At 41.0% G+C, this 19508-nt stretch overlaps 1 protein-coding gene across 1 annotated transcript in view; it reads right to left on the bottom strand.

Annotated features, from left to right (window-relative positions):
- The window catches only part of UST (uronyl-2-sulfotransferase), a gene marked incomplete at its 5' end in the record, with an annotated part of 252913 nt that overhangs the window by 47900 nt on the left and 185505 nt on the right, over nt 1-19508 (bottom strand). The window contains 3 exons of the mRNA XM_006756898.2: nt 869-1026; nt 2485-2582; nt 2675-2684. Of these exons, the coding sequence (XP_006756961.2) occupies nt 869-1026; nt 2485-2582; nt 2675-2684 (266 nt within the window). The remainder of the gene's footprint in view (nt 1-868; nt 1027-2484; nt 2583-2674; nt 2685-19508) is intronic.

Below are 19508 nucleotides of genomic sequence, written 5' to 3' on the forward strand. Positions count from 1 at the left end.
ATCCAGGGCTCCTCCAGGCAAAGGCCAGTTTACTTGGGCATGGATACCTGCCAAGGACCCAGGTGTGGTGTGAGGCCGCTGCCTGGCTGTGGAATTTGAGGCAGCAGGCTCTATTTGAAGAGCCTTTTGGCTGCTCCTCACTTCTCCTAGGCAGAAGGCTGCCTCCCATTTCAGATGACAGAACAAAACAATAAACAGATGAGTGAGTAAATATGCAAGGCCTAGGAGAATAGGAAGGAAACACACAATCTCATTTGTCTTTCCTCTCAGGATAAAATAATAATGACAAAAGTGAATGGATTTCTGAAAGTAATTGTATTTATCGTGATACTGCGGGCAACCTTCGTAATTGCTTTGCTGCATCCTCTTTCTTGCTTCTATTTGGAAACCCCTGTACTCACCAGGATAAAATCATAATTGTATTTTCAATTTGCTGCTCTATCTATTCTATTTGCCAGGATTTTGTTCACCACAGTGCTTTTGTCAACTGGAAATAGAGCCAGAGATACTTCATTGCACGATGGTTCCTTCGCTGGTTCACGTTTCCATCAATGGACCCCAGACATGCAAAACCTACGCATTAGTTCACCCCAGCAACACGCTCATCAGCAACAAGGCTGATGGACACAGTGCCGATTTCACGTTCCAAAGGCAGGAAAAATGGAACCATCAGCCATTAAAACATGGCGACTTTATGTTTGGACCTGAGGCTCAAGGTTTGGGCATTCGTATCTGATGGCTCTAACCTTGCTTTGCGAGCCAGGGGGACTTCCCTTCCTTAACAAAAGAGACGACTTCACTCCTGTATTTCCAGAGTCCTTTTCAAGGTGACTAATGCTAGAAACAGGGAAGCACGTGCTACAGTTACCTGGGTCTTTGTAGATACTGAGCACACCCTTGAAGTAATGAGGTAAAAATCTTTCCAGTAACAGCAGCACATCTTCCAGCTCTTCGAGGATCCCCACAAGCAGGAAGTTTTCATTCACGTTCAGTTTTGCTCTTTCCAGGGCCCACTCACCAGGCTCCCTTTATGGACAGAACAATCATTTTTAAATCAGAGATTCATTTTGGATATGCAGCAACAACATGCTGAAAGTGTATCTCTTTACCCACAGCCCTCATGTGCATAAGTCCACATCCCATTTCTTCAAGGACCAGCCCTGATGTAGGCACCTCCAACAGCTTGCCCTGCTCCTTCTGGCCGGCACCCTTGCCCTTGCCCCCAACACCTTCTCACTGCTAACTCTCTCAACAGTGTGTAACACCTAGCTCAGGGCCTTGAACTTTGTTGGAAGAAGGCTACAGGCATATGGAGTTAGGTCCTAGCCCTAATAAACAGTGACCAAGGAGTGATTTGAATAGCTTTTTATTATGAGGACCAAACAGAACCAATAAGATAAAGACAGAAGTGTTGAAATATGAAATTCATTGACATAGTATTTCTGTAGGACTCAGAATAGGGGTCGGGTCATGACTGCTAATCATCTTATTTTTTTTTTAAAGATTAAGACTGTTTTTTGAAATTATAGGAGGAATCCCCCCCCCCCCCGCCCCATCTCATTTATAGAGCAGATCTCATAGAACACTGACACTTCTGGCCCAGGAATTGTGACCATGAACAAACTTTTGTGTTATGGTCCACTCAATACCACAGCAATACACATAACAATGAAGTGGTAATCATGTGGCAGCAACAAGTACAGTGAATGAGCTGTGACTTGGAACCAGCTCTCTGCCCCTGATCTCTTCAGGAACACAGTGACTTTCTAATTCATGTCTCCCTGGGGAAAAGTGCTACTCCTGATAACAGGGTTTATTTTCCATCCAGCAAAGATGGTATTCATTGCCACCACTATTTCTTCTCCAGGCTGCACATTTGTCCAGCACAATGAATTGCAACTGTAACTAGAACAGAATCACCTTTGAGATGGTTACAAAGGCCTGCTCCAGCCCCCAGAGACTGTGATGAGATAAGGGTTCCTAACAAGTACCCTGGGAATGCTGATGCAGGACTTGGGCCCTTAGATCTGAGTAAGTCCCTCTCTAAAGAGGGCAATCACTAGAAAGCACTTTCCTCTCTTTCTACCAAGTATGTCTCATGAGAAATACTATCAAAGTATGGGTGTGCGCATCCAATGTTTCAGACCCAATTAGACATGCCACACAGGCCAGGACAGCTGTGGACGGTTGCAGTCACTGTGGAGGAGCAGGCTGGTGCTCACCACTGGTCCTTACTATCTCGTGACTCTGTAGCAACAGCTGCTTAACACACAGTCTAAAAAAAGACTTTGGTTGGCATTTCAGTGGGGTTGTCCTAAGGCCTCTGTCAGAACTTGTTAATTTTTTTTATTTGCAGGACTTTCAGAGTCTCAAATGAGATCTTCAAAGATTAACAGTCCATATTAACTGAATTCCAGGAGTTTGAGAGACAAGAGATTGTGCCCCTGTTCTCCCCATGAGCATGCCGTGAGCTTTCGTCTTTACCTGCATCTGGGATGCTGTCCGCAGAAATACGGGATAATGTAAAATAGCCTGGGGTTGGAACATTCGGGATAGTTTTCGAGAATACACTCATTGATATCCTAGAAGAGAAAACACCGCAGTGAGATTCTGTGGCCTCGGCAAGTGCCTTGTCAAACGCCACACACTGTAAGAAAAATTGATGCATAATTACTTGAGCAAGACTACCAGTAAGATGTCGAGAACTCGTAAATTTCATGAGAACGCTTTCTTTCCCCTCACACCATCCTGTCCCACTGGTCAGGTGCACACCTGGTCAGAGCCTTTCAGAGAGTGTGGTTCTGGTGAGGAAACGGCATCTCCGCATTTCCCATAGGCCGGAAGTCTTAGCTCTGTCACAAGCATCTAGCCTTTGTAGCTTATTGTGGCCCCAGCAGTTATCGGCCAACTGGTAGGTATACAGTTGACACTTAACACATATTTGTGGAATGAATTCAGCATGGCTTAATTCTTAATTCATTAATCAGAGATCCCTGTACAGCAGCCCCATAGAAATGTCTTTCCCTGTGTATCCATATGTCCAACAAGTCATTATTCAGTCCTCCAATAGTCACATAAAGGGTCTGTCCACCTTGGGGTGACTGTAAATCCATTCTAATGTATGTTAGAAAGTGACAGGATGTTTGTATACACACCTTGTCTCACTTTCAAGGGCGACAATTATGATGTCCAGATTTTCTATTTCTCTTCCATGAGGTTAATTAAATATGTGTCTGTGAGCATTACAAGAGCTTACCATGGCTTAAAGTGGTGAATAGAAGGGCTAAGCAACAACTTCTATCAAGGCAGGTTACACTGATACCTAGATCAGACACTGGTTCTTAGGTTAAGTCTAAGGAGAAAAGATAACCCAATTGACAAACACCAACAGCTATGGATGTTTTTTCATAGACAATACTGTCAAGGAAAACTAAGAGAGGATGTAACTCACAAATATGGTCACATAGTTGATGGAGTTTATCAGTCATTTGAAGCCACTATATCTGATATGATGGGGGTAGGTGGTCATTACCAATTTTTTATTTAAGTTGGGAATAAGAAAAATATAAATTAAACTTTTTTTTTTTTTACAACAATCTCCTCCCCCACCCCCTCATGCTTCTTTGGTTTATATATTGATTCATTAAATGCCACAATGACACTAACAAATCACTGGCACTAACAGATCCAGCAAGAAACACACTCGAAGCATTTGAGTCTAGCGTGGAAAGCAGAGGAGCACAGTTCGCAGACAGGAACATACATTCTCGACTGATGTCCTGATAAACCCATAGTAAAGTTGAAAATACCCTAAGTCGAAAATGCATGCAGCCCAGCTGGTGTGGCTCAGTGGTTGAGCATTGACCCATGCACCCAGAGGAGGGCTCCAGTTTGATTCCTGGTCAGTGCACATGCCTGGGTTGTAGGCTTAAACCCTAGTGGGGACCATGCAGGAGGCAGCCAATGGATGTTACTCTCTCATTGATGTTTCTCTCTCTCTCCCTCCTTCTCTCTAAAAATCAATAAAAAATCTTTAAAAGATGCATGCAATACACCAAATCTGCAAGCACCATCGCTTGGGCTGCTTACCTTACAAATGCTCAGAGACTTACATTAGCTGCAGTTGGGCAAAGTCATATCACTGCCGCTGCCCAAAATCACAAGAGAGTATCATATACGGTGTATCACTAGCCCGGGAAGAGATCAAAGTTCAAAATTCAAAGTATGGTTCCTATTGAATGTCTCATTGTGTGGCTTAGAGTTGGCGGGAGCTGGCAGAGGACATCCTCTGGCTGAGGTGGGGGTGGGGAGGGCTGAGGAGCTGCAAGGGCCTAAGGAGACCAGTTCCCTATTGGGATCCACAAATAACCTCACAAGGTCAATTTATGGGAAGACACAAATTCCTAGTTTAAGAAGCTCCGTTAACAATTCTTTTCTTAGAACAAGGCATGTCCCAGGGGATTTGAGAGCTTTCCAATTGAGCCCATTAGGCTGATGAATGGTGTTGGCCACAACTATTCTGTGCCATAGGAGGACATAAATAAAAGATGACTCAGGTATAAGATCAAGTGGAAGCTGTAAAGATCCACACATTTGTCTGCCTCAAGCTTAGCCACTCAAGGACCAGGGGTAGCAGGAAAGTGCTCCTGGCCACTCACACAGTCCATTCTTTCTGGAACCCCGACCATCAGTGAGTGACCTTTCAGCGTCCTGGGAAACTGAATGGGACAAGTGTCTACACAGCTGCTCTTACAGGATTCTGCTCTGACAGGCACCGTCCGGTCCCCCTTCCCCCTTCAGTTTCCCCTGGTGTTAATGGTTTTATCTTTGGCATAAGGCTTTGCTATGATATGTTGTTTTACAGTCATCTTTTTATACTCAAGTTCTCTTAGTATTTACATAGAGAGTGTTCTATATATGCAGCTGATTCTGACTGTAGGGCCAGGAAGTCTGATCTCTCTAACTGGGTCCTGCAGTGAAAGAGCATCTTATGGAAAAAAAATATTTGAGAAAACAGTTTTCCTTTTCTCCTTCCTAGGTCCAGACTGTTGATAGTTCTTCTCTTCTCTCTACCTTACCTTTAAGAAAAAAAGGGGCTACTTTGGTTAAAAGGGGAAGAGTAGGTTTCTCATGTGTTCAATAGTGTCAAATGCTATGAGGGATATATATTCTAAATGTCAAAAAAATCTTTAAAAATACGTGGCATCTCTTATTAAAAAGAAATTCAATTTACTGTAATTTTGGTCTCTAGTGTCAATTTCTCAGTTACTGTAGTTTTCATTATCTGTTGTGAATGAATAAAACTCTTTGGGCTGCTAAAAAGCTGGGGTATCATACCAATATGGCTTTCAGGAAGGCGCACTGCTCTGCCACTCCCCCTCCCCCCACCAGTGGGGTGCTGGGCAGGTTTCCCGAATTTAGCTCTCTGGCCTTTCTGAAAGCCACACCTGCTGGGCCAATGCTGTTCCAGGCTTTGGGGTGGGAAGGGCTGCCAAGTATGCAGAATTTCGCCAGATTGTGTGGTTATTTTATTAGGTGGATAAATGTCTACAGATTCTAGTGTAAAAACACTGAGCCCAGCCCAGTTTTGTGAAAACATTAGCAAAGGTAAAAGTGGAATACATTATCAGTCACTAGGTCTCATAATTATAGTTTTTTTGGCTAATCATCATGCTCCTTCCTTCTGCATGTGATGTCTGGAACATTAGCACAAAGAATGTCTGTCTGTAAGCAGAGGTTAGCTCCAGTGGAATCTACTTAAGAAACCATTGGATACACTAAATTTTATACAAGTGGGACATTTTATGAGAGTCTATCTTGACAAAAAGTTTGGGGCATATATTTTATACAATCATCAATTATGAGGACTGTATTCAGTGATTAGTTGAAGGAATAGTGAGAAAAAAGAGGTCAAGTAGGGTCATTTCTTTAATGCTATTGGCCAGAAATAAAATACAAGATAGAACTTTCACCTGGGTTTCTAATTTTAAATTTTTGACTAGAATTTTCTTGCATAGTTTACATCTGTGATGCCACATATGACCTAGTGTAATTTCATTTCAGAGATTCTTAATTTGAGTAGCTCAAAATCGGTTGCTCATTATGATCAAACAATTCAAGCTGAAGTCTTCAACAAACCAAAGCCAAGTTTCTTTAATTATATTATGAATTGAGGCATCTACTATATACAAGGTCTCATGGTAAGCACTAGGTCCCAAGTATCTGACAAATAATTGCATCTATCTTCCTTTATTTGTAGTTTATAATATGCAATCTTACTAACATTTATATAAAATATCTTCTTGGTATCTGGTTCCCTTTATTTGTATGTGGTTTCTGTTTTTATTAATGTTTTTGCCTTATATTAAAATATGAGAGTGAGAAAGAATCTCCTACTCAAAATGAGCCTACAGGCCAAACATTGTAAGCACATAAAAAATAAAATCTAATACCAAGAAAGATAGGCAGCAAAATCTACTGTTGGAACATTAATTCATTCCAGTTGGCTTTAAGGAACAACCTGCCAAAGACTTTAAAATAAGTATGTCTAGAATGTTGAAAAGATAAAAGAATGAATAACTTCCTTTCAAAAAAAGGACACAAAATTATGAAATAAAAACATGAAACAAGAATATGAGGATATCAAAAAAGAATTAATTATAAATCTTAAAAATGAAAAATATGGTCATCAAAATAAAAATTTAAGAAATAAATAGATTTAAAGAGAAAATTTGTGAATTAGAAAGTAGTCATGAAAAACTGACCAAAAATGTAATTTAGAGAGATTAGATAGATGATAGGTAGAGAGATAGAGCAGTAAAGGGATATGGAAAAAGAGATTGCGAAGTTCCAACCGTCAGTAGGAGTTCCTGAAAAAGAGAACGGTGAACTGGTAAGGAAGAAATATTTAAGTGAATATTCTAAAAACAGTATGTGATTCTTTAGGCTAAAAGTGTGCTATGAGTACTGAACAAAATAAACAAAGTTAAATTTATACCAAAGTCCTTTCAAGTGAAACTGCAGGATACCAAGGGAAAGGAAGAAAAGGAGATGACCAACGAAAGAACCATAATTAGGCTGATAATAGATTTCTTTCCCCTCCCTTCCTCCTTCCCTCCCTCCCTCCCTCCCTTCTTCTGTTCTTCCCTAGTAGTTTTGTGGTTACTACCATCTGGACTCATGGCATTAAGTGCAGAAACAGTTCTTATTTGTAGTTCTTATCCTGTGGGAACAATGAGACTATTACAGATCTGGTTACCAAGCAGCAAGAATCTCATTCACTTCCTACTTGAGGCTGTCTAGATCCACAGACTCTGATAAAGCCATATTTTCCACTGAGAGGTCAGAAATCGTTTTGTTCAGCGTCCTTTGCTTGGCCCTTAAAGCACTGAGCCTGGTTCTGGCCTCCACATCGACAGAGAGCACTTTTAGTCCCTTCGCCTTGTAGGAGCCTGGCTGCCACTGCCCAGTCCTGAGCCAGAACCCAGCTGGCCTGCGACTTTTCCACTGCGCATCATCCCGGCCCTGCTCCAGGCATGGGGATGCTCTTCTTATAGTTTAACCTGGTGAATCCTTTGTATTTCCTGTTTTAATATTTTATCTATCATTGCTATGTGAAATCACTACCCCATGTTAACGTGGTCCTGTGTGGGCTCTTGATGCTTTTTTCCTACAGGAAGGTCTATCGGAAGAAATACCAAGTGCAGAGGTATGGATAACGGGTATAGAGAATGCACCTTGCTAAGCTGAAGGAAAGAAGCTTGGGATAATGTCAAGTCTGTGCAAAGCAAAGTCACATGCTTGTTAAAATTGATCATTTCTGCTTCACGAGTATGTCAGAGAGCATAGGGCCAATGAACAGTTTAAGCCAGACATCAAAAGGGTGATTCCTAAGAATTCTTACAAACCTTGCAAGACATTAATATATTGTAGTAGTGGCTTTATTATATTGGTGTTGTTTTGAATCTGTTCATTGCTTCAAGTGTGTTGCCAAAAGTTTCAGTGTTTGAAGTACGCCGTGAACACAAAAATGGCATCATCTTTGCTTCGCATATTCTTCATGTGTGTTACACAGACTCTCAACTTCTACAAGAAAAGCTTCACGTGTCCTCTCTGTTTTATGGTACCCACCCAGGGTCAGGCAGGTGCTCTCTGATAGCTCATGAAAGTAGCCTTTGAAGATGATGAAATTTTCATTTGAACTGCACTTTGCCAATGTCTAGCACATCACCATGGGAATTGGATAAAAGCTTTCAGAAGAGGGTACTGTTTTGCAGTAAACAACATTATAAAAAATTCACCAGCAGAGCAAAATCAGAGATGCAAGCACTGATAAATTTTATTCGAAAAGCACTTAAATGATAGTGTAGATAAAAATATGTCATTACGGATACTTAATTTTAGCAGACATCTGCACAACGGAAATGTCATTAAGCGACCTATAAACTATTGCCTGCTAGCAAAGGTGCATTTCAGATGTGGGCTCCACTTAGAGGATAAATGACTTTGGGATTTGGGGATTCTAGGCCCAGAAAACACCATGTGGCTGGACCTCTGCCACTAGCAGCTCTGCTGTGAGCCCAGAACGCGCTGTCTTGGTTGACCAGGGACAGAGCAGCCTCCTGAGACAAGGCCTCTTCGGCCCGGTGCATTCAGCCCGATGCAGAGATGGCAGCAGCCTTTGCAGAGGGGGCTATGCTGACAATATTTGGAAGCATAAGCCCATGGGATGATTGTCCTTATAACATGGCTAACACTGAGATGCTGACTCTACCCTTAAAATAAGAAGGTCAGGTTTATGGAGAGGCCCACCCCCCTCCCTTCCTACCTAGTCACATAGAAAAGGGACCATTCTATGGGCTTTCTGTGGATGTGGCAAGATGGTATCACTTGAATGAATTGCCAGTGGATCCTATGGGACCTACAATTGACCATTCTAAATCTTAATATAACCATGGACATGCATTTTGACTTCTGATTGCTCTCTAGGTGACACTAGAAGGAAAAGATGATGGTATAAGTTAGACCAGAGATCAGAAGGACCAGTGGAGATTTTACTTAAAAGCTGAATTATGAAGGAGAAAGAAATGAATCATTACCTCGAAGCTGTTCATTTCACCAGCTAAAGGAATCCCAGGAGGTAGGCTGGATCTCAACACTGTCTAGTGTTTCCTGGAGGCAGGACTGAGCCAAAAAAACCAATCTCAAACAGATCTCAACCAGCTCGAACCTTTGTGTGCATAAGAATGGCAAGAATTCCTGGGAAACCAACTATTTCCTTTAAGGGTATTATACCATAAAAATTATTTATGACCCCTTTGGGCCACACAAGTTTCTAAAAGCCACAGAAACTGCTTAATCTCAAAGAATTTTGATGATTTTGCCTTCACAGCTGAAGAGGTTCAGAGTTCCTTTTCCTTTCTTTCAAGTCCAATAGTCTAATTGTTTTGGCTTAAGAGGCCAAAGTAAACCACAAAAGTCACACTTTCAGCTTCTGGTTATCCAGGGTATAAACAGCATGTTTGTGGATTTGTTTAGGCTCACAGCCTCTTTTCTCTGCGGCTTCATATTCCCAACTCAGAAAGTCATAAGGGATTCACAATAGATTTAATAAAGAGAAGCTGAAACTAAATAGTCAGAATAATTATTTTAGGTTCACTGGGAATTTCAGTTTCTTAAACTGACTAAGACTTGTCTTGGTGATGGAGATTTACTGGATCATTCTCTCTTTTATGGATATTTGAAATTTTCCATAACGTATAGTAAAAAGCAGACCAAAAAATTCAAGAAACTCTGAGTCTAGTTGTGCTCCCACCACATGCCTCAATTTTTTTCTGCCTTCTTTTTACATGGGCCTTTTTTTAATGTAGTTCATTTGTTAATTCATTCATTCAAATTTGATCTTTCATTGTTTTAAGGCTTCTTAGACTTTTATCCAGCGGGGTAGGAGGTCCCTATGAAGTCTTAGACTTTCACTTTTATAATGTTCCAGCTGAAGTTGGTCTAGAGTCCTCATTTCTGACCTTGTCATTGGCTCTGCTTCTTGGATTCTTTCTGCTCTAGAATGAAATACAACAACATAGAATGCAAGGGGAGGATGGGACCCTACAAAATCAAGCACTTTATTATGTTGGTTACTGAGATCTCTCTCAAAGCTTCCTGATAGGCTGTTCTCTCATATTTTCATTATGTACATCTGTGTTTAAGGGTACAACCAACATAAAACCAAATTCCTATCCTTTAAGGGTTGTTTTATAATAGTTTTTCTTTTATTACCTTTTCCTTTCTCTTACTCATGTTCTCTCCCTTTTTAAAATTTATCAACTGCCCACAGATTAGACCAAATCTCTATAAATAATAAAAAAATCCAAATCACTATAAAAATTTCCACATATATAAGTATAGTATTTATTGAAATAAGGAACTATTAAAACAGTTTCCCAAATCATCTGTCTTTTGAATCTATAAAACTGAGAATGAAAGGCAAAGAAAAGCAAATATTTTATAAACTCAATTTAAAATGGATGAGTGTCACACCAATAATGAAGAGGTCAATTCCAAAGACTGGGTGTATAAATCTGTTTATCATTTAGACACACATGTGAAAGAATCTGGTGAAAAATGAATCAAACATATTTGGGAGGGAGTCTCTCTCTCTCTCTCTCTCTCTCTCTCTCTCCATGGTGTATTTATTAAGCCACATCAACGATGCTAAGTTAGGGGGTTAGGACCAATTCTTCATAATGATCAGTATAAACACTGTCAACACTCAAGGGGTAACAACCAATAAATGTAACAAGTTCTGGAGTAGTTCTTCAACCCTGCCCTTACTGGGCTCCCAATGCATGCTGGGCACTGTGTTATCTGGTCCCTGACGGGTTCCCTAGGAGTTCACATTCAAGAGCAGAGGTAGCCAGCACCACTGCCCACAGAGCCTGTCAGGGAACCTGAGTGCATGAATGGGGCCCTGTGCCGCATGCACTGCCTGAGTGGAGAAGCCTGGAGCAAACTGGAAAGCACATTTCCTGTCTCCGGCCGGTGCTCCTCAGCTAAGGCCAATCACTGCCACGCCGAATGTGTGCCAGGGTTGCCCCATTTTCAAGACAAGCTGGAAATGTGGAGTTTCGTGTGAAATCTCTGAATTTGTAAATGTTAGTACCAAAACAAAACAAAAATTGTGAGTGAGACATCTGAGATTTTACTGCCTATATCTTCTAGGATTTTTACGGTTTCACCACTTTCATTTAAGTGTTTTACCCATTTTGAGTTTATTCTTGTGTATGGTGTAAGTTGGTGGTCTAGTTTGATTTTTTTTGCATATACCTGTCCAATTTTCCCAGCACCACTTATTGAATAGACTGTCTTTACTCTACTGTATGTTCTTGCCTCCTTTGACAAATATTAATTGACCATAGAGGTGTGGGTTGATTTCTAGGTTCTCTGTTCTTTTCCATTGACCTATATGACTGTTTTTATGCCAGCACCAATTATATATCTGACAAGGGGTTAATTTCCAAAATATACAAAGAACTTATACAATTCAACATCAGGAAGACAAATAATCCAATTTAAAAAAAATGGGCAAAAGGCCTGAATAAACACTTTTCCAAAGAGGACATACAGTTGCCAAGTATGAATGGTTATATTCATAATAGCACAATTTATAATGGCTAAAATCTAGAAACAGCCCAAGTGCCCATCAGTAGATGAGTAGATAAAAAAGCTGCAGTACATTTACACCATGGAATACTATGCAGCTAACTTCTGTGACAGAATGGATAGATCTAGAGATTATTATGCTAAGCAAAATAAGCCAGTCAGAGAAAGACAAATACCATATGATCTCACTTATATGTAGAATCTAATGAACAAAATAAACTGATGAACAAAATAGAACCAGAAACATGGATATATGATACAGTCTGACAGATGTCAGAGGGGAGGAGGGTGAGGGGGACAGGGTGAAGAAGTGAAGAGAATAGCCAAAGAATATATGTGCTTAGCCCATGGACACAGACAACAATGTGGTGAGGGCCAGAGGGAGTGGAGGGTGGGACCTGGATGGTGTCGGGCAAAGGTGGGGGGGAGTGATGAGGGACATCTATAATAATGTTAATAAAAATAAAATATAATTTAAAAAATTGTGAAACATAACATGTCTGCAGGTCAAATATATGACCCACAGTTTTTCAGTTCATGCTCCACTGTCTTTAGACACAGCCATTTCAAATTTGGGTAGCCCCTGAAGAAATATATTATTTGCTGTCCTATGTGTCTGACAAGAATAATGTTGGCAGATAAAGAACAAGTGGGATTTGTAATGAGCCTGGATCATATAAGAGTTAACTGTGGGACAGAGAAGAAAACACTGGAACTGGCATCAGATGACCTGGGTTTGAGTCTTGGTCTCTTATTAACCTGTTGGATTGTGATGAGCAAGATACTTTACCATTTTGAGCATTAAATTCCTCACTTATAAAATAAGGATAGTAATACCCCTTTCACAAGGTGACTGCAGTAATTAAAGAAAATATATTTGAAAAAGCTTCATAAACTACCAAGAGACCTGCAGGAGTGATTGGGTGGTTTGAATTTTGAACATGTTGATTAAGGGCTCTGAAGGATTCAGCCCCATTGGATACAATGGTCATGGCAATGCAAAGGCTTGATGGTTCAACTCACCCCTGCAGGAAAACATCCTGCTGGTGGGGACAGGGAGGAGAGCTGTGGCTCAGAGGGAGCATGGTTTCCTTCATGAGAAAACCTTCAAGGCCCAAAAAGCCCACAATGAAATCCTTGACTAACGAAGTGATGAATATCCACCTGGCAAATTATTTGTGGCAAATTTCAAATCCCAGGTTGGCTTCCTACTTTGGGATATTTTCAAATCACCACTTACTTCTCCACCCTCAAGTCAAAGAATGAGAATTCATTTCAATATTAGCCCAAGAAAAACACAATCAGGGAAGATCACGATGCTGGTGTACTTTTTATTAATTCCAAGACTAAATTTGATGATTTGTGGGTTACTGGCGTTTCCATTCTCAGCACCAACATTCTCTTCTATGATCAAAAAAGCTGTTTTTCAGTAGTTCACAAACCTTTCACCAAGAGAATGGAAACTCTCACTATGGGGTTGTTATTGGTTTCACTCTTTTTTTTTTTCTTTAAAGAAACCATACTTTAATATATATATATATAATTGATTTCAGATAGGAAGAGAGAGGGAGAGAAAGACAGAAACATCAATGATGAGAGAAAATCATTGATCGGCTGCCTCCTGCATGCCCACTATTAGGGATCGAGTCTAAAACCTGGGCATGTGCCCTTGACCAGAATCAAACCCAGGACCCTCCAGTCTGCAGGCCAATGCTCTATCCACTGAGCAAAACCAGCTCCTTTAGGTAACAATTTCACTGAAAATTTTTGCTTGTTAACTTTTAACACTAAGAACTAAATCATTTCTCAAATTATAATAAGCCTAAGATTGCTCGTTTGAAAGCTGAGAAAAAGATGGGAAGTTTGCAGAAAGCCCTTCTGACCTCTTGGCAGTTTGGTGTGAAGACCCACTTCATTGTTTTCTATCACTATAACTGATAGAAAACAATACTTTTTCCAAAACAAGTAACGAAAATTTTCATGTCTCTGTGGAGAATTCTTTATTAAAAAACGTATTTTTATTGATTTCAGAGAGGAAGGGAGAGGGAGAGAGAGATAGAAACATCAATGATGAAAGACAATCACTGATCTGCTGCCTCCTGCATGACCCCTACTGGGGATCAAGCCGGCAACCCCGGCATGTTTCCTGACCTCCAGGTTCACAGGTCGGCATCAACCACTGAACCACACTGGCTGGACTGGAGAATTCTTGAAAGTCTTAGACCACCTGGTAGAGGTGCCCAAGTCTTTCTACCTCCAATTTAGGGGCATTCACCTTTCCAAAAAGTCTGTATTCAGCAGTAGACATGTGCTACTCAGTCTTAGAGAAGACAGAGGACCCTCATTCTTCTTATTCCATATTCTGGCCCTGGACTTGGTTGTTCTAGAGATCTATCGTATTGACAGTCAAAATTTGGGATTTAACGTATTAATTGACCTGGAAATAAATGAATTACAGAATAAATGTGAACTCTAGGTATTTTTGCCACCAGAGTTTGGGGGATGCAGGTGGTTACCAATCTGGAGTACAGAAAGCACCCCCAAAGGGTCTGAAACTATGGCTATAATTCAACATAATTTGTTTTCTTTGTAAGCCTAAGGATTTTATTTTATGCATTTAAAGCATTATTATGAGAAGTCGTCTAAAGGTTTCACTAGATGTTAATGGGGTTCATGAATGAAAGAGGTAAAGACCCCCTTTGTATTGGATTTCTTTTTGTTTAAATATGTTTTTATTGATTTAAAAAGAAAGGGAATGGAAACATTAATGATGAGAGAGAATCATTGATAAGCTGCTTCCTGAACATCCCCTACTAGGGATCAAGCCAACAACCCGGGCATGTGCCCTGACCAGGAATCGAACCATGACCTGGTTCATGGGTTAATGCTCAACCACTGAGCTACACCAGCCAGGCAGATATGTTTTATTTTTTTCTTGAGCAGGAACACATGTCTCTACTATAAAATGAATTTCCGGACCTGTCTTTAGTGTTGTGCTCTTTTGGGCCATCAAAAAGAAAATGTTAACATGAGATTATTTTTTATTGGTATTTTTAAAATCCTCCCTTAAAACTTGGGTAAGACTACTATTTCAAAGAGTTGGACAGCAAACTACAACCACCAAGAAAATTTTTATGTAAATATAATCCGTAGGTGGTTCAAGTGCCTAAAAGAATTCCTGAGCTTGCCACTTAATCCAGCACAGTGGTTCTCGAAGTGTGGTCCACAGATCCCTGTGGGATTCTGAGACCCTTTCTGGGGTCACAGGATTGAAACTATGTCCTCAATAGTAATATTAAGGATTATTACCTTTTGATGGTGTCAACTATTGTGCTGATGGTACAAAATTGGTGGTAAAATGACTTTCGTTAATGTGATTCAAGACACTGGACCAAACCAGACTAGGCCCTGTATTCTTCACCACCACACACATTTGCAATAAAATACATTTTACTTAAGGATGTCCTTGAAAGTAGCAAAAATTATTGATTGTACTAAGTCTCAACTCTTGAGTAGATATCTTTTAAAACTCTATAAATAGATATGAGAAGTTTGCAGAAAGCCCTTTTGACCTCTTGGCAGTTTGGTGTGAAGAGCCACTTCTCAGAGAAAATCAATGTGCTTAAGTGTATAAGATAAAATATTTAGGATTAAAAAGGAAAACAATATATTGCATTATTTATCAAAATACTAAAAACTTGTGGTGATATATGTGCTTGTTTAATATATTAAATAAGATTTCTCAATGAGTCTAATATCTACGCCCCTCCCATTGGGATTTACAGACTCTCCTGGAACTTATCCATTGACCATTATCACCACCTGACATACTATACAGATTTGTCCGTCTGTTTGTTTACTATCTGCTTCACTTAGTTCGAATACCGGCTCTGAGAAAGGTGGGACTTGGTCTTGTTCACTGCTGTTCCAGGCTTTGAAGACTGCCTGGCCCGGAGCAGAGGCCCAGCTATCGGCTCTCAAGTGAATGAGGAAGTACCATCAGTTTCCGGGGCCCACTGAGCCTACTTGGCACCTCTCTCTTTCCACTTCTAGAGCAGACTCCTAAAAGAACAGTGCCGTGGATCTCCAATATTTACATCTTTTATAAATAGTGTAGTGTGCAGCTAGTCTCATTATTTAATCCAAATTGTTTTAGAAAGAAGTTGCTGTTTTAAAAGAACCCCTCAATCAACTGATAGCCTTTCAGTACTGACCCCTGAGGTCTGGGATGTGGTCAGTGTGTACTATTATTCCCTGCTTGCTTCCATGGGAAAAGACTGAAACCTGAGCCAGAATTTCCTGCAAAATCTTTAAAGTAGAGCTTCTGTGGACTAAGAAAATATGAATCTGAAAGTCTGACTATCTAGGATTATAATTTTATTCATGAAAACACCCTAGTGTCATGTGAAAGAGGCTAAATAGCTAAATAGAAACCTACCATCCAGTTAAACCATCAGTGAATGTTTTCTTTGGTGTCTCAATTTTAATACATTGATTTGCTTAACTATTCAAATTCAAAGGCAAGAAAGATTTCACAGGTATCAAACTTAGTCTTTCTTCTCAAATATTTTTATTGCTACATCAACTCATGTTTATTAGAGTATGTATAGTTAAGCAAAAAGGGGAAAATAAAACGCATACATAAATCTGCCACACAGATATAAATTTTTAAAAATAAGAGATACAGAATATATTAGAAAATATAATATAAATATGTAATTATGCAATATAGAAAATACAATAAAAGAAGAAAAATAATTTGGTGTGTAGCCCTTTCCAATATTTTTTTATATGAAGGCCTATTTTTCTTACTGTGGGCTGTCCTGGTTGTCATGCCAGGCTTCAAATAAAATAAGAAGAACAAAGGAGGCAAAAGTCTTTGAGCTTTCTTACCCTAAATACTTATTTTAAAAAAATATTTAAATATGAGATTTCTCCTTAAATAGGCCAATATTTCTATAATTGGATTTTCATTGACTTAGATGTTCTTCCATGTACATTATAAATGGGGAGCAATGGATTAATCAAGTCAAACTCATCTGATTACCCAGGAGCTCAGGAAAGTTTGTCATTTGCCATATGAACTGGGAACTTCTTATTAACTCTTGTATTGGAGGAAGAGACATGAAGATCAGATAGCCCCTCCACCCCTCAAGTGAGAATGGGTGATGGCCCTGTTTGGGTTTCAGTGTCTCCGTTTTATAGAGCCCCGTTTTGGGAGATTGATTGTGGCTGCCTTAATTTAATGAATTATCTGCTCACCTGGAAAGATACCTGACAGATTGGGGACACACGCTATCTCCTTTCACTGCAGATAGAACAGACGCTTCCATTAGTGCAACCCAAGTGATTTTCAGGTCATCTGAAGAAGGATAAAGGCCATTTTTGTTTTCCCTTTATTTTAGTAGCAGTCTCAAGGGCCACCTTTTTTCCTTAATGCCCCAACTTTCTATCACATCAATCTGTAAATATAGATAAAATGCTAATGCAGTTGGTAAAAAGTAAGAGACTGAGGACTTGGATTTGCGTTGTGGGTTAGAGACTTTCATAGAGGAAGGCCCTGAAAGTTCGACTGCAACATTTTGCCCTCACATCTCCCCTCTGTCACCATCTCAAATCCTTTTGAACTTTTAAAACTTTTAACCGAAGTTACTTATGGACTTACAGAAGTCAATGAATTTCTACAAAGCCAGAAACAGCTTCTTCAGAGGTCTAGAAGCCTCCGATGATAACAACAAAAGCACCACAGATTATGTTTCTTTGTCTTTTCCAAGCTTCTGAACATCTATTATCTCATTTTTATTGGCTGGTGCAGGAGTGATGAGGTTCCCACATTCCCGGCAGGGCCATTCCAGAAGGAGCAGAGGCAGCTGTGAAGTTCATTGTTTGTCTCACTCTTGGGTAGGAAAGGAGTGTTGGAATGCGGGTGGGAGAGTGCAAGGCTCTGAGCTGTAGCCCGATGGGCCAGTGAATTACCCGTGAATGATGTGATGCCCAGGGCAGTGGGGATGAGAAGAAAAGGAATTGCATCTTTGAGAACAGGCAGGAGTCTCCTCTGAAGAGTGGCTTTGGAAATGGAAAGAGGCTAAGATGAAATGACAAAGTGGAGTAAACTGGGGTGTGGCTGGAGGAGGCAGGGAGTGTGGGCACCATGGTCACCTTGTAGGTCTATATCCTCAGGTTAGAGATCAGGGAAGCACCCCCTGCCTGTCTTTCAGAGGACACTAGCAGGAAGATGGCCTTCAGTTGTGGGCATTGCTGTTTTTGAACAGATGGCGTGAACTAGGGAACTGGCACACTGTCCAGGCTCACCTAGCTGTCCATTCTTGGGTTTCAGTGGTTGCTTCTTCCTGCCTCACCGTTTATAACCCAGCAACCTTCGCTGACCTTAGTTCTTCCCATGCAGCCAGTTGTTTCAAGTCATGCCCTCTCTGCCTGGCTACCTCCCACTTATTCTGCAAGACTCAACTCAGGTGTCACCCCCTCCAGGAAGACTTATGGACATGGCCTTCTCGCCTGTCCACTAATGGCTGTAGATATTGCCCTGGCATTAGAACCCAAGGGCTATGTGTTTGCTTCTCCCCTCAGAATGGATTCCTCAGAGCAGAGTCTATCCTGTTTCTGCAGTCCCAGCCACCGCCCCCCGCCCCCCGCAACCCTCTCCTCTCACACCACCATATGTGGCACAGAGTAGATGCCCAGAGCCTTCCTTGGCTGAATGAATGCATGTTTGATGAATGAACACATGCACACACGATGAAGATCAAGAGGGCTGAGCAGGGGATGAAGCTTGAATGTGAGGTCCACAGCAACAGAGGTTTTTGTTTCAGTTGCAGATGTTTCCCAACTGCTGAGAAAAGGGCCTATGGCACAGTAGGCACTCAAAAAAAGAACTTTAAAAATAAATTCACAAGGAAGGAACATTTTTGGAAGTGGTGCAGGAAAAGTGGTGATTTACAGACTCTCTCGTGATGTTGAAATATTTCAAAGAGCTTTGCTGGAAGGCCAGGGGTGCTTTCCTGAGAGACCTGTGCTTTCATCTGGAAACAGGCTTCACAGCCAAGCTTCTGCCACAGCTTGCTCACGTGCACGGGAAATATTTTTAGTAGCTCATATATCACACAGCTTAAAGTGACCCCAAGATCCGAGTCTTCTTATACCTCAGACCCCTTAGGGCACATCACTCTCTACAGTGTCTGGAATCCCCTGGGCAGCTTCTTGCCATCCTAACCTTCTTGTGCTGTCCTCCAAATGCTGGGTTCTCAGACACTGAAGCAGATGACACAGCGAGGGAAGGGTCCAGGGCTCTGGCCCTCCTCTGGCCCTCCCACTTCCAGGCAGCATGCGGATGCTATTTCCCAGGCTGGAGAGTCACAGTTGGGAGGATAAACAATTTTACAAAAAGCTGCCAGTGCCAAGCAGGCAGGTAATGAATACATCTCCTCGATTGTGGGTGGCAGTCAGCAGGAAGCATATTAACCACAACATTGGGCTGTAATGGATGCTACAGACTTCCTAAAAGGTCACCTTGAGGTTGAAATACACTTTCCAGTGGTGTCTGCCATTATAAATGTAAGACTCAGGAATTAATCTGAGTGGAAACTGTATGGAGCACATTTTATATTATTACAGATATTACCAATAGCGTCACCTTGGACAGCACACACTTACTGAGTGGTGTGGTATGGTGGTGTGCACGGCTGGGACTACCATGAGGTGTATGATAAGTTCTTTCCCTGTCCTGGAGAAACATTTCATCTAGGTAGGTATGGGAAATGCCTCAGGGAGTCACAAAGCCAACTGCATGGAACAGAGAGGTTGGAAGGGCAGTTTGGAGTGAGATGACTTGG

This window comes from Myotis davidii, unplaced genomic scaffold (assembly GCF_000327345.1).
Source record: "Myotis davidii unplaced genomic scaffold, ASM32734v1 scaffold1534, whole genome shotgun sequence".
Lineage (NCBI taxonomy): Eukaryota > Metazoa > Chordata > Mammalia > Chiroptera > Vespertilionidae > Myotis > Myotis davidii.